Source organism: Ascaphus truei, chromosome 2 (assembly GCF_040206685.1).
Source record: "Ascaphus truei isolate aAscTru1 chromosome 2, aAscTru1.hap1, whole genome shotgun sequence".
Classification (NCBI taxonomy): domain Eukaryota; kingdom Metazoa; phylum Chordata; class Amphibia; order Anura; family Ascaphidae; genus Ascaphus; species Ascaphus truei.
The window spans coordinates 194,492,480-194,508,565 of NC_134484.1; the positions used below are offsets into that span (position 1 = coordinate 194,492,480).

Below are 16,086 nucleotides of genomic sequence, written 5' to 3' on the forward strand. Positions count from 1 at the left end.
TTAAATCTCATTATACACTGGCCTGGTATCTGTCAGACTAATTACACATTATTGACTATCAATATGGACCCTCACCAAGACAAATGTGTGTTTTAAGACCCAGAAGAGCTATGTGAATTGGCTATTAATACAGTTTCTATCTAAATACAGCTGAACCCCGTTATTGCGCGGTGCTTGGGGTCCACAGAATGTGATCTCGTTGTATGCGGATCGCGGAAAACATTTTTGGGCCACGAACATTGAACTGCTCGGATTCCGCAGCGCCGAAGGGGGAGAGCTGGGATAACTCTCGCAGCTGTCCCAGGCCCGGCGGCACCCCCACGCAGGACTTATCCGGCATCTGCATCAGCTGTCGGCTCTCTCCTCTCCCTGCGTCTGCCTTCAACTTCTGGCAGACAGGGATAGAGAGGAAAATCACAGCCAGCTCCCATAAAGAGACTGTGTGTCTGTGTGTGCTCCCAAATGTAGACATTTAGCCCCCCCCCCCCTCATTTTCTTTCATTTCCTCACTTCACAGTGCAGGCTATGATTAATAACACTTGTGCAAAGCCTTATGCTTTCTTTGTTTTTAAAGTCGGTGGGCACCACTCACTGCTGGGAATATGGGTATTTAATGTCCGGGCTGATGGGGGGGGGGGGGAGGCACACATGTGAGGCACTGCAGGACAATTGTATAACAAAGGGAGAATTATACAATAAAGGTTTACTTCAGATCTGATGCTCCAAGGAGCATGCAGGGAGATTATATAACCACTAATCGAGGACACTGGAGCGCTAGAGAGCATGTAGTGGCAAGAGAGAAGGCATTATAGTAGGGCAATAAATGGCAGGGTAGAGGGCATTATAGGGTAAAAAGAAAAAATTGTCCTGCACTTTGGAGTGCGTTCAAAAGAGCGCAGCGAGGGTCTTCACTGAGATCGGGGGGAGCGTGATAAAAGTAAATCCAGACAAAACTATGTGTTTGATGGAGGGAACAATTGCTACCGGAGGAACAGAGTAAGGGGGGGTAAGGAATATCATCTTACCCCTCCATGTAGACCCCGTATCGATGTCTGAATTCCGCCGTCTGGAATGGTGCAGGGTGGTTCTGTCGGAAGGGCCGAATGAGGGGCCGTGAGAGTAAGGAAATGCCGTCTTTCCTCACAATGTAAGCCCTATGTCAGCCTTCTTCCGTTCTCTTTAATTGTACTGGACTGCACGTCCACAGTGGGAAACACCTCCTCCTCCCCACCTGGGGTGACGCCGAAGACAGAGTGATAGCAATAGCAGTGGAAGTTGCTCCGAGGCACTCACACAAGATCCACTGGCAATATGAAAAAATGGGGTCCCCAAAATAGTGACAGATGATAAGGCTTTATTAGAACATACAAAAAGTGGTGAACAAACTAGTCATTTCACGCAGAATATGCGCTTTCTCAATGAGTAATGGACTAGCAGGAAATGAGCACTCATAGATGCTGAGTAATTATAAAAATTGCAAACAGGCTTGGCTGATTGGGGGAACAGTGCTAAACACTTGTATAAAATAAAAACATATTAAAAGAACACATAAACGGAGATCAGAAAACAAAATAGTATGCATATATAGAAAGACTATAAACTGACAATAAAATGATACATTGAATGTATATCATCTCTTAATTCTAATGCTAAGATCTAACATTAGTTGTGTATTCAAAGTCAAACAAATCTATTTGTATAAAGCGAATTCTCAAGACACCTGATAACGTTATAAAATCATGAAATTAATCATAATTTGAAAATACAAAAGCTACTGATAAGAAAAGAATAACAAAAATAATATGGTGTTAAATTGATGCACCATATACAGTACAGAAGCATCCATCAATAAACTATAGGAGAAACAGGAATATAAAGAAACACGTCATCCAACCTACCAAACAATGGAATTAACTATGCAGATATTAACACTTTGAAGTAACCTAGTACACAAAAAGGGGGGGTAGTGATATGTCACATTTGTATAAAAAACAAAATAATATATGGCATAAAGCCATCCATGACCTGGCATAATTCTCAAACCTATGATTCCAAGAATCGGACAGTGAGTGTCATAATTTTGTCGCTGAATAGCCTCCAAAAGGTGAAACAAAAAACCTCCTAAATTTAGGTTGAATCATACAGTGATACATTATGTCATGGAGCTCTACTACAAAGAACCTGAAACATACAATGGTGAGACAAAAGTGACCAAACAAGGACACGCACATGACTATATTATTTATTTATTTATAAAATATTGTACCAGGAAGTAATACATTGAGAGTTACCTCTCGTTTTCAAGTATGTCCTGGGCACAGAGTAATGATGACAAATACATGGTTACAAATACAGTTACATAAATGAACAGGGTATATACATTATATACAAGACATTGCATGCACAATTAAAGATAATATATATTATGGGCGTATGTAACAGTTACAGACCAGGTTAAAATGTGAGACAGCCTTAGATTTGAAAGAACTTAAACTGGTGGTGGATGTGAGTCTCCGGTAGGTTGTTCCAGTTTATGTAACTGATGTCTTCAAAATCACATTGCCAGCGGACCATCCGGATCTTGTGTGAGGGCCTCGGAGCAACTTCCACTGTTAGAGGGCATTATAGGAGGGTAATAAGTGGCAGGGTAGAGGGCATTATGGGTAGGAATGAGCGGTATACAGGGCACATGCAAAAGGCAGTAGTGGGCCCGCAACTGTAAATACTAAGGGACAGCAGTAATTTGAGGCGTCATGTTCCGCAAGCTGCTTCAATACGTAGTCATACTTAATATAACGTTACAATGCAGCATATCCGCCTTCAGAGCATGGGGAGACATCATGCATGAAATGCTACATTCCATAGAGCTGACGGTTTTGTCTTATCTCATGTCTGAACCAAAATCCCGCTCGATAAACCCAATCCTTCCTTTCCATCATGTCACAACAGATTACCGCGCATTAATGGTAACCCAGCGTCAAATTACGTTGCGTTGCCATGGCGACGGGACGTCACACGACCTTGTGGCGTCATTTATCGCCGGAGAGGAGGGGCACAGGCAGCAAGCTCCCTGGCAAATGAAAAGCAGGGAAGATAGAAAACCGCATGGTAGGAGATTTGCTGCTTATGTTATTGGGAGCCACACTCAGACCGTGTTATAAGCGGATCCGTGTTGTATCGGATTGCGCTATAACAAGGTTGAGCTGTATATTGTTTATATTATGGTTGTCCGGAAGCTTTCTTTTAATGGTATATTATGTTGTGTTTTCAAGGTACAATTCTGCTCTTCTTGAAGAGGGTAAGATAATGCATAGGCTCAAGCATGACCGGGTCGTGAAGTTGCTTGGCCTTATCATACAAGATGGGAACTATTCTCTCGTGATGGAGTACATGAAGAAGGGAAACTTGATGACTGTTCTAATGCAGGTATGAAACTAGGGCTGTGTGATATTTTACAATAACTTCAATCCTGAACTTTTTGGCAGCAGAATATTTTGGGCCTTACATGGCAGAGGTGCTATATAGCATATTTTTTTGTACCCACAAGTTTGTTTGGGCATGTTTCACTTTTCCACCCTGTATTCTCATTGTTCATGTTGTGACTGAAACAGAATGAGACGTAAATAATGGGTTGTGTTAGTACACTGGTAGATGCCTTTGAAATATGCTTGAGGGATGATCTGAAAATTACCCAAAGGGGTTTGGAATGTTTTTCCTTTCTCTGTACCAGAGGTTCCATTCCATTGTTATGTGAAACACACCAGTCACTGTATATATTCTGTTATTCACGGGTCAGACAACAGATTACTCACTGAAGACAGGAATAGTGCTCCTGTAGTGGCTGAGAAGTAATGCACAAATATTCTTCTGTAGAAAAAAAAGGTTTGCTGCACTTCTGCTTCTCACTCGCCAGCGTGCACACAAAGTGCCAACATAAGCAAATCTGTCTCTTAAATGGTTTAAAAGTGTAGAAAGAATATTTCTGACTATTTTCTTTGTTCTTTAAAGCAGCAGTCCAAGCTGCGGCTTGTTTTTTTTTTTTTTTTAATATTTATTTCTCCCTCCCTTTTAATATGTGCATCAATACAATCCACATTATTCATTTTGTGACATTCAGAGATTGCTTCAGGCAGTTCCTTTAGCTATGATACTAAAACGAGGAAGTGAAAGTTCACACTGTATGTTACTTAATACACAACACAGATAATTTTTCCAATGTTAGGTCAAAATATTTTATTCAGCTGCTGAAATGGCAGTTATATTTTCCTAACATGCGTCTACTACTCTACCTGTTTAGCATAAGCTTACAAAGCATAAACGTCACAGTTTGAGTACAAAGGCTAGTGAAATGGCCCACGACTTCACAATTGTCCCTCAATAACTTATGTAGCTTGTACATCCATTCATCTAGGTATCTTTTCAAAGCAACGTGTTGAACAATATCTTGCTACTTATTGTCTTAGTAAGTCCTTTATAATGTTCCGTGTAAATCCGGACCATGCATCATTTATATTTTTGGGATTACTGAAACAATCCCTACATGCTGAGAAATGACTCCAATATATCTGTGTGCCTGTATTGTTTAAACCTAATGTCTCCTCTTTATCCATAGGGTAATTAATTTACATGGTAAAACAGGTTACTGATGATGACCCCATTTAAAATATAAAAAACAAAAGTGCAGTATATGTTGTAATTTACCTTGATATTAGAGATGGTTTACTATACTTTAGTTACAGAGTTTTCAAAAGTAGAGGTGATGATGATGATGATTGCTGTTTATTAAAGCCATAATGATTACAAGCTAACCCAAAGGAAAGAACCATTTAAATTGTCACATGCATTACAATATACATGCAATATATACATATATAGACTGGGTGTAATCATTATTTGAATTTAGTTCTGAAATAGGAGCGTCTCTAGAAGACATATATTTTGTGAATAACAGATATTTTCCCAAAGATTTAAGACTAGAAAAAACTATGACTCCGAAGTACCAGGTATATATGATTTACCTTTTGGGACTTTGGTTTACAATATTTGTATTCTTGTGTTATAATAGATGTGCAAATGCTGTACGTTTATCCTTTTTTCAATGGATATTTACCATTAAATAAAGAATGCAAGAAATGTGTACAGGTAGTCGTCGCTATCCAACGTTTCACATTACAACTAATGGTATATCCAACGCAACCCTGCGGGCCATTTTTCAACACCGGAATACTTTAACCAACGCTCACCGCCACTGATTAACATGGGACTCACTTTACAACGGTTTCACTATCCAACGCTACTTCCAGAACGGATTCCGTTGGATAACCGAGGACTGCCTGTACATCCTCTAGGTTTTTTTTATGAAAAAAAGATTGATAAGCAGAATTTGCTTTTTCAATGTTGAGACACACATTCCATTTTTGCTCTATACTGTGTCTGAGATCTTGAAAACAGTATTTTGGTATTTTTTGTGCATTCAGTTCCTGAAATCCTGGCAGCTGAAACCGTAAGATAAGGAAGGAAACAAGTGTTTTTTCTGCACATGTTCTGTCCACACCACAGTCCTTTTTCATGTGCCAATAACCTTCTCTCACCATTGACACTAATAGTAATCTGATATAAAGAACTGCATAAAAAAGTTTTGTGTTGAATGCTTATAGGGTAACGCTTCTACATTTAGTAACACATCCTTATTTCATGTATTTTGCTTGTAGGTTAATGTCCCTCTTTCAGTGAAAAGCCGTTTTATTGTGGAAACGATGGAAGGAATGACTTACTTACATAACCAGAATGTGATTCACAAAGATCTAAAACCAGAAAACATTTTGCTGGATGATGATTTTCACATTAAGGTAAATGTTTTATTTGTCAGCATTTGCTCTTGGCAGGAGTCAGTCAAATAACAGAGTGAAGAATCTGTGTCCACATCGGGAGTCTATGTACATTTGATGCAAACTGGGGCAAAAGGGCATTTTTGTCTTGTGCACCAGTTTATCAATATTGCACATATTATAATGGTATGTGTCACGTTCGTCATCTATATTGTACTGCCCCTCCCACTATTTACCCCCAAATCTGCTCGTTCTGCATAAACCTCCCTGCTGACCGAGTCCTGATGTAAGAACCATGTCCAGCAAGCTTCTTGCGTATAACAAACGGCAAACAGTGGAGCATTGTGCCAGAACACGCTTTTCTATGCATTGATACATAGGGGAATATGTACCAAGGCAAAAGTGGAGCAATTCTGGGACAAAATAACTGAACCATACTGTATGTATCACAGAAAAAAGACCTATTGAAAGAAATAGGATTTTCTTTGCTATATCTTGTACCGTTTCTTTTGCTCCAGAATTACTCCAATTTAGCCTTTTATACTTAGCTGCTGTAGCTCCCAAAACATAAAACTTCCTGGCCAGCTTAAACCGCTCACCAGTATCGTTTAAATTAAGTGACGCCCAGAATGAAGGCTTTTTAGTAAGACATATTAGAACACTGTGTACGACTGACCTCTCAAATGTCAAATGTTTTCCTAATGCTTATTTTATACACACATACATATATGCATGTTACGTTATCTGGGCAGATTGCAGACCTTGGTGTAGCCATCTTCAAAACATGGAGCAAACTGACAAAAGAAGAGAGAAAAAAAGGCAGGAGCAGTAACTCCAGCAAGAATAAGAAGGACAATGCGGGAACCTTGATGTATATGGCGCCCGAGCACCTGAAGTCTTTAAACGCCAAGTCCACTGAGAAGTCGGATGTGTATAGCTTTGGTATAGTGATCTGGGTGATCTTGACTAACAAGGAACCTTATGAAGGTAAGACACCAGCATCATTCTTTTAACATCTTAAAGTTAATATACATATATTAAATACTGTCAATCGGGGGTATATCTTCAGTAGAATAGGAATTGGATCAGAAAGTGGCCTTTTGTTTTTCCTGCCACATTCCAGATTTTTACATACATTTTTTTTTTTAACAGAACCCTAATTTAATAATACAACATGATCTTTTAAAGTGTAGGTGAACTGGGACGAAATGTAGATCTGTGTTAGACTGTAACTTGCCATGTTACTTTTAACTTGTGCATGAACCTTTTCCTACACTTAGAGCCATGTTTAATATGCTGTGAAATCATCTTCCGGCTTACTTGGGAAGATTACAGCCTCGTTCAGATTAATATAATTCCAGTTAAACTCATTTAGAAACGGTCTGTCCTCCTTTGTCTGTTAGCCTTTAGCACAGTGATCTTATGCATTTTATTTTGAGTGCAGTATGTACAGAGTTTTTAATAGCAAGCAACTAATTCAGTCCTGGGCTTCTATTTTCCTGTCTAATCATGTGCAATAAAATACTACAGGAGAGGTTTTGGGCAAAAAGTATGGTCTCCCACCCAGCTGATCTTTCTTTATCAGCTTCTCTTTCACGGCTGTTTTTCTCTGTTGCTCGCTATATATAATACTTATCTGCATTAAAACCAAGAGGCACACACCAAGACAGTGGTTCCAGTTGGGAGGCTTTCCCCATACCAGAGAAGATGTTTATTCTCATTAATTTTACTAGAGTTGAACTCTTCTCCACAGTATATGAAATACGGGCTAAAAAAAGAGAAACATGAACCAAGAAAGATAAAGAACAGTAAATATGTGCAGGGAAATAACACTAGGTCGTTGTATGAAGTTCTAAAAAGTGTCTATGTAGAAATGAACTTTATGCTAATTGAGTTTATATTAATATCTGCCACTTTGTGTCAGTCAATATACTTTGCTCTGATATTGCCCCACTTGTTTAATAGATGAAGAAATAGAATGTAATTGTGGACCTATTCATTTTTAGATTAGTAGATTTTATTTTTTATCTACTTATGTAAATAACCTGCAAGAGTGAGGTGGGATATAGCTCATCTTACTAAGCAAGTCAAGTCCAATATTTGTAACGTTCCTACATGTAATATAGACCATGTAGAACGGACTAAAAAAAAACGATTGAACTACACCAGGGTTGGCCAACTCCAGTCCTCAAGGGCCACCAACAGGTCTGGTTTTAAGGATATCTCTTCTTCAGTCGATCAGTGGGCTCAGTCAATGACTGACCTGATCCTTTTGCTCAAAATGTCTTCTGCAGTCTGTTATTGGGCATGAGTTGGCAGGAAATAGAAGCCCAGAACTGAATGAGTTGCTTGGTATTTAAAAGTCAATGCCTGAGCCACCAGTTGGTTGCCCTTGAGGACTGAACTTGGCCACCCCTGAACTACACAATTCAATCTGTTTCATATTCTCCGCCCCAGTGGGGAGAAGAAGAGTTTAGGAATTATATGGCTGAGCGATTTTAATTTATCACAACACAATAATAATGCACCCACAATGTCTGCACTTTGATGTAACTTATTGGCTTCAAGTCGTATTAAACAATGAGTACTGAACATCGAAGGAACTGAGGAAGACCCCAAACTAATAGTGATGTTTGCTTTGTACAAGTGGTTATTCCTGGCATGCTTCAGATGGTGGCAACCAGCAGATTTATTTGTGCTCTATGCTATTAGTAAGCCATATTAATGCCACCTTGGTACACAATGAGTTAAGCACAGTTATGGGACTCAAGTGAATAAGTGGATCCACCATGCAATGCCAATGTGTAATAAAAGTATAGCTATGCATGGGGAAAGTGCTCGGATTTATGTGACCCTCCCCATCACATTTATCTTTTGTTTGTCCTAGATGCACTTCATGAAAACCAAGTAGGGTTTCGTATCATTGCTGGGGAGAGGCCAGACCTACAAGACCTGACGGAGGACTGCCCACCAGAGGCATTAGATCTGATGCAGCTATGCTGGAAAGATAAACCAGAGGACAGGCCTACTTTTAAAGGTGAATCTTTTGTTTAATATAATAAATAATATAATTCCCAGCACTCAAAAAAGCCAAAGGAATAATAACAGCTAACCTGTAATGAATATGCAATAGATATTTAATATGATAGTGTATATAATGCAAAGGAACACAGAATGCAAAATGAGTGAGTGAACTAGAACTCAGTCATAAATAACACCCAAGGGACAAGGGTAAAAATGGAGGATGTGGATGGGGGAGGGAAAGGTAAGGGGGGGGGGGGGGATAAACACAAGCAAAGGAGGATAAAATGAAAAGTACAAAGAGGGGGGCAACGTTTCGGGGATGATCCCCTTCTGGCCCGTACCCTATGGTCTAAAGACCATAGGTACTTCCCTCTCCCTAAATTCTGTGTACAGACTCTACACAGCTGACTGCAGTCCTCCAGGGTTCCAGTTATTGTGAGCTTGTATCATTTAGCCATTATTTGCTTTGTCCCTTTACTTCTGTTACCTGATGCTTTTGGACTCTGGTTGACTAACATGCTTGTTTGAGCCTAAAACTCCTCATCTGACAGCTTTGTATTTTTCACTGTTCGGGCTTATCCCTTTATTAGGCTTTTTTGATGTCCTTTTGGAGGCTAGGATTTAGGGAGAGGGAAGTACCTATGGTCTTTTTAGACCATAGAGTACGGGCCAGAAGAAGGGGTTCATCCCTGAAACATTGCCCCCCTCTTTGTACCTTTCATTTTATCCTCCTTTGCTTGTGTTTATCCCCCCTCCTCCCCCCCTTACCTTACCTTTCCCTCCCCCATCCACATCCTTCATTTTTACCCTTGTCCCTTGGGTGTTATTTATGACTTTGAGTTCTAGTTCACTCACTCATTTTGCATTCTGTGTTCCTTTGCATTATACAGGCATACCCTGGTTTAAGGACACTCACTTTAAGTACACTCGCGAGTAAGGACATATCGCCCAATAGGCAAACGGCAGCTCACGCATGCGCCTGTCAGCACGTCCTCAACAGCAATACCGGCTCCCTACCTGTTCTGAAGCTGTGCGCAAGTGGGGACACTATAGAGCCTGTTACAAATGCGTTATTTACATCAGTTATGCACGTATATGATGATTGCAGTACAGTACATGCATCAATAAGTGGGAAAAGGTAGTGCTTCACTTTAAGTACATTTTCGCTTTACATACATGCTCTGGTCCCATTGCGTATGTTAATGCGGGGTATGCCTGTATACACTATCCTATTAAATATCTATTGCATATTCATTACAGGTTAGCTGTTATTATTCATTTTGCTTTTTTGAGTGCTTGGAATTATATTATTTATTATTGTAGTTTGGAGGTGTGAGGGTCCTCTACTGTTCCCGTTACACCACTAGCTTAATCTTATCCTTCTTTGTTTACTTTATTGAGTGCTGTCTGCTCCTTATATTATTTTGTTTAATATAGGTTAATCTGTTGATGCAGCTTTATGGATAGTTGCAGATTAATTATTGTAGTTAATCATTACTGTCATAATCAAGTGTCAGCAGCCCAGCGAACTCCCACCCCCCCTTCACACCTCCTCTCTCTCCCTCTTCCTCCCCCCCTCCCCCTATGTATTTCTCTCCCCCCCTTTCTCACTGTTCCCCCTCTCCCCTGCATCACTCAATTACCTCCTCTCACACAATCCCACTCCCTCAATCCCCCCCTCACACTCATTCCCTCCCCGCCACACACAATCCCCCCCCAACCCGCCACATATGCACACATAATTCCGCCCCACACACACAATCCCCCCCCCCACACACATTACAAACGACCACACCCCCCAAAATACAAATGACAATACCCCCTCCTACAAAATAGAGAGAGAGAGAGAGCGCTCTTAGACAGGTCTGCAACCCCGCCTTTCACCATTATCACACAGCACTTCCATTGCAGCAAGGGATTCTGGGAAATGACATGCAAATGAGCACACAGTTCCACCTTTTGCTTCAAAACCATAAACATGGTTCCCTATAGGCTTAAGTTTGCTGCATGGTCACAGCTTTGAGCACAGCCAGGGTTAAGATGCATAGCCAGTAAACCCACCCACAGACAGCTGTTTCGACCTTAATGGGTCTCATCAGTGTGAGGTTGGTTATACTGGCTATGCAAAAAAATAAGGAAGGGATAGGTTTTACCATACTTAGTTAAGTTATGGTGGGTAAAAAAAGTGACAAAAAAAAGTAATTGCCCCCCCCTCCTCCCCACAACACTTACCTGCGGCAGGGTTCTGACAGAGTCTGCCAGCCTTCTGCTGTCTTGTTGGCTTTAAAATCATGATTTTCTCCTGCAGCACTATTCAAAATGGCCGTGCGGCATCATTTGACGCTACATTGCCACGGTAACGTTACGCGGCGCTATATATATAGATCTATTGAGATATCGAGTTACATACATACATACATACATACATACATACGCACACACTTAACATGGGGGTGATCTCAGCTCTCCATAGCTGCTGCTGGCCTCTCTGCCTCTCTGCCACGCTGACCCCCCTCTCCTGCCAGTGACAGTCAGTGAAGTCAGGCCCAGCTTCCGGTGGGAGAGAGGCCCAAAGCAGCTGGGGAGAGTCGGGGTCCTGCGGCAATCGGAGCCCAGCAGCCAAACGCAAAAGTTGGGCCTGACCTCTGGCCAGGCCCTACTTCCAGCACTGGCCGGGGCCCCCAGGACATTTTTCCTGGCTCTAAACCCCCCCCCCTGTCGGCAGCCCTGAGTGTCTGTCACTTTGATTGAGCCACCTGTGCTGAAGCAGTAATAACCTTAATACCTGGCCTGAGGACCACTGGAATAGATGAACCTTTGTTTATAAAAAAATAATATATGGCCTCAGGAGCAAGTTAAAATAGTTCTATACAGGAGACACGGTGAAGGGAAAGTGCGCTACTACCATCTACCTCTAAATCTAACCAACCAAAAAACAACCAAGTGAGGTGTATAGGTGGGTGCAAGGGTGCATAAAATACTACGTGAATCTCTGTATGATACAGGAGAGCGTCTGCAGCCGTGGGGAGAGGGGTGGCTCAGACACCCCCAGGGCTAGAACAGAGAAAATACAAAAAAACAGCGCACAACGCTCATAGTGTAAAAAGTTCAAATATAATGATCAACACAATAATGTTAGAAGAACATGAAGAAACGTGCCAGTTTCGAAACGCGTTGGATAAGTGCCAAGATTTGAGTGATTCGATCAAGTCTACACCATTGCAATGCTGCTTGTTCAAACTGTGTCTGGTGAGAGGTCGAGCCTATAGTCCCCCACGGTGCAGCCGGGTGACGTCATCGAAAGGCAGATGGAGAAGCAGCGGGACGCGGACATGCACTGCATCACCGCCAATACATCCTCTCCGTGACTAAACCTCTCGCCACAAACAAGGAGCTTTATTACCAATTTGGGACTGTTATACCTGCACCAGAATTTACCTGGACAATAGGACTGGCTTATAAGCTACCAACTTACCAGTGTGACGATACTGGGATAAAAGAGCTTATGAAGCATCGGATGAGATCCTGCCAGTGACGTCTGTTCCTGCGGTTGGTGCATGGGTAACACATTCCCCGACATGCTGTTTTAAATATTTCTTGATGTACGCAGAATACTTACTTTATTGTGTTAGTCATTATATTTGAACTTTTTACACTATTAGCGTTGTGCGCTGTTTTTTTTGTATTTTCTCTAAAATGGTTCTATGTTGCATGGGAAATATCTGGTGTGCCTCTTGTCTTTCAGAATGTGATCAGAAATTCAGGCCATTTTATACCGGCAACCAAGAGAAGCATGTTGATGAAGATGTGGTTAAAATTAAAGTAAGTTAACCTGATTGACCATCTGGTTTATCTAAGTTTAAAACATGTTCTAGTGTACAAAATGCAATCTATATTGGGCATAGGCTGCTGAAGGAGCGAGCAAAGTGAAGACAATAACTAGACTTTGTTTGTGTTCTCTCTGCACAGGCCAAACGCCGTGGCCGATTCTGTTGAAAATGCGAGGGGTACTTTCTGTCTCGCAAATCATTTTTTTTTTTGTAATTGCTAAAAAAAAAAAAACTACGTCTCAAAGACTAGATTCATGATACAAAATATTACAAGTATTATTTTACAGCTTGTACTAAATTTTCAGACAGTTTGCTTGAACCATTTCAGAGAAATTAAATATATAAAATAAATAAATTGGTGACCACGATAACAAACACTATACAACAACCTGTTGCTTTACTTTGACATCTAGGTGGCAGTGATAATTACTTACTGCACAATACGTTTTTGATTTGGTTTTCCACAATATCAGTACAATTGTTCATGCATCACGTTCTTGTTGAGAATTAGTTGTATGTGGGTTTTTTTGTGTGTGTTGTGTGTGTGTGTGTGTGTTTTTTCAACTTTCGGACAGTTTGTTGCGACTGAGATTGTCAGTGTTACATGGAAGTGTTTTGCAGTTTGTGATATTATGTTAATCATACTTCTTTTCAAGTTGCAATAATGTGAGCGTTGAGGTGATATTCAATATTTAGATTTTGGTTTGATTTCAAGACAGTGCATGATCGTTGTGCCAGGCAATAGCCAACTTTCAGGCCAATTTTGTTACCTGTGCGTCGACTGTCAGCAGAAACTGGGCTTCTTTATAGTCTCAGCTGTAGTCCAGGTAATGGTGCTCAGCTGATCAGACCCTCCTAAGCACAATGATGCAGCATAATAATTGCCAAATGGGACTGCTTTTAATGGGATTTGAGTAGGCTTTGGAAGCAGTCCTCAGAAAGTGATAGAATCCTTCGCCTAGTACTCACAACAATGGCTATAGGCGCTCATAGTGCCGGCGACGCAATGTCGCTTTAAAACAATTGTATTGATACCGTCATGTGTGCTTATAGTGGACACAACGGCGCTACCAAAATCATTGTAGTCACTAGAATTTGATTTTGCAGAGACAGTCTCCCCATGTGACTGCCTATAAGCCAATCACACAGCCCCTCTGCCTTCCCCCTTGCTGACGTCACTCCCGTTGTAGCCAGCGACGTCTCCAAATCTGCTTACAACTTTCGCAATGGCGACGGTGACGTCATCGATCGCGTCGCCGGTACAATAGGTGCGGCCTAAGGCAATATAAGGGACTATAGCATATAAGCCCAATGCCAGTCCCTATAAATTCCTCCAGGCATGCCTGCTGTCCTTCATTAGATCCCGCCAGTCCCCCATGTGCAATACGTGATGTAGGTCCAGTACAAAAGATGATGGAACGGAGCACTAATCAAGGCAGATGTCACAAGGTGCCCCATAAAATAATGTTTATTCTCACAATCCAGGGGGAGCATACATGGAAAGGAAGACAACAACACAAAAACAATCTAAGTGCAGGTGTAGTGCAAAGGCGGGTACATTTCAGTCTTTATCTTGGGTCTATATCCAGCCTACTTACAAAATGTAAGCTGTTTTCAGGCAATATCAAAAGCTGTCGCAGTCTGCTGCCTGTATATCAGGTAGAGCTGTTTCACCACCCAGAGAGTTCAGGAGAGACGAACCTCAGCAGTAAAACACAACAAATAGCTCCATACCACAGATGAATTAAGTAAATATGTTTATATTAAAAAAGTATAAAAAAACGGACTTACAAAAATGCGATATAATAAGGGCACATAACACTAACGAGAAGCCACACAGTATACTCGCTCACCACCCCGCCTCCGCTGGACGTCCGATCATTCACAGGAAAGCCCTCTTGGGTCGGTAATGAACCAGCTAGTGGTATCTGCTGCCTCCGCTCCGTCGCGCCCCCGAGGTAGTGACGTCACCTCCGATCCGGCTTCCGTGGTGTGCGGGCTGTTTGGCGCCGCGTCTCCTATGTGCTCAGTGCAGTGCTGTGTGCTCAATAGTAAGGGGGGTACTCCCACTCAACGCATTTCGCCCAATCAGATTACGGCTTCATCAGGAGTGTACCTCCTCCACCTATCCAGTTGGTTTATATACCCAATGCAATTCTAATCTCATTAAAATATACTAATGATCTGTGCTAATTGATTTTAAGGAAACATGTACACAAATACAGAGTTGGTAACAAAATATGGAGTGATTAACACAATGTAGCTATTCAGAAGTAATATCATATTGAGAATAAACTTCACTCGTTTTAATGTTAAACAAGTAATCATCTTAACATATATTGGATTAATGAGAAACTATCCACAAGTAGCTAAGGATATGACCCATATAACAAAGGGGCATAACTGGGAGGAATCAAATGAATAGTAATAGTGATATACAAATTAGCTCTAAATAAAAAGCAAGCTATAATAATTGCAAAAAGAATGCTTATTTAAAAAATGATACTCATTGTAAAATCTAATACTGATTGCAAAAAAATGCTTATTTACAAAAAATGATGACAGGCTGTGGCCATAATATAGACACTATAATACCAATCAATAATCCCATAATTGAGGGGGCATAACGGAGAAGAATCAGATGAACAATAATAATGATATGCAAATTAGCTCTAAATAGAGAGCAGGCTATAATAATACTCATTTGAAACATGATATTCATTGCAAAATGTGATACTCATTGCAAAAAGAGATGCTTGTTTACAAAAAAAATAATTAATGACTGGCTATGGCCCTTATGTAAATAAAAAGGTGTTTAACGCAGATAATGAGTCATGAATCCAAAATGCAACATCAAAAAAGAGCATTGCATGGTCTAAAACAGGCCTGCACAACATGCGGCCCGTCTGGCCTCTCTGTGCGGCCCGCGATGAGTCCGGCCGGGCACCAGTTTAATAAATAAATAAAAAAATAAAGTTTAAAAAAAATGGCGGCGATTCCCCGCAATCCCGGCGCGCATGCGCAGGGCCCGCTCCCCCCCTCCCTGCTCCCTCCTTTCTCCACCCTCCTCCCCCCCCCCCCGCTCGCAATGTGGGACGGAGGGCGAAGTCACAGCCAGCTGAGCTCTTCTGCGGCCGCCCCCCCCCCCTGCTCCCAACGTGGATATGTGCAGAGGGTGATGTGAGGTGCAGGGGGTTGAGGTGAGGTGAAGGGGGGGGGGTGATGTGCAGGGGAGGTGATGTGCAGGAGGGGTGATGTGAGGTGCAGGGGGTGAGGTGCCGGGGTGATGTGAGGTGCCGGGGTGATGTGAGGTGCAGTGGGGTGATGTGAGGTGCCGGGGTGATGTGAGGTGCAGTGGGGTGATGTGTGGTGATTGGAGGTGAAGGGGGGGTGATTGGCGGTGA

General features: G+C 41.6%; 1 protein-coding gene across 3 annotated transcripts in view; it reads left to right on the forward strand.

Moving 5' to 3' along the window:
* Positions 1–16,086, forward strand: part of RIPK1 (receptor interacting serine/threonine kinase 1) — a 60,703-nt gene that overhangs the window by 25,650 nt on the left and 18,967 nt on the right. For all 3 annotated transcript variants that reach the window (XM_075585752.1, XM_075585751.1, XM_075585753.1), the window contains exons 3-7: positions 3,273–3,426; positions 5,712–5,849; positions 6,581–6,815; positions 8,716–8,865; positions 12,598–12,674. In XM_075585752.1, the coding sequence (XP_075441867.1) occupies positions 3,273–3,426; positions 5,712–5,849; positions 6,581–6,815; positions 8,716–8,865; positions 12,598–12,674 (754 nt within the window). The remainder of the gene's footprint in view (positions 1–3,272; positions 3,427–5,711; positions 5,850–6,580; positions 6,816–8,715; positions 8,866–12,597; positions 12,675–16,086) is intronic.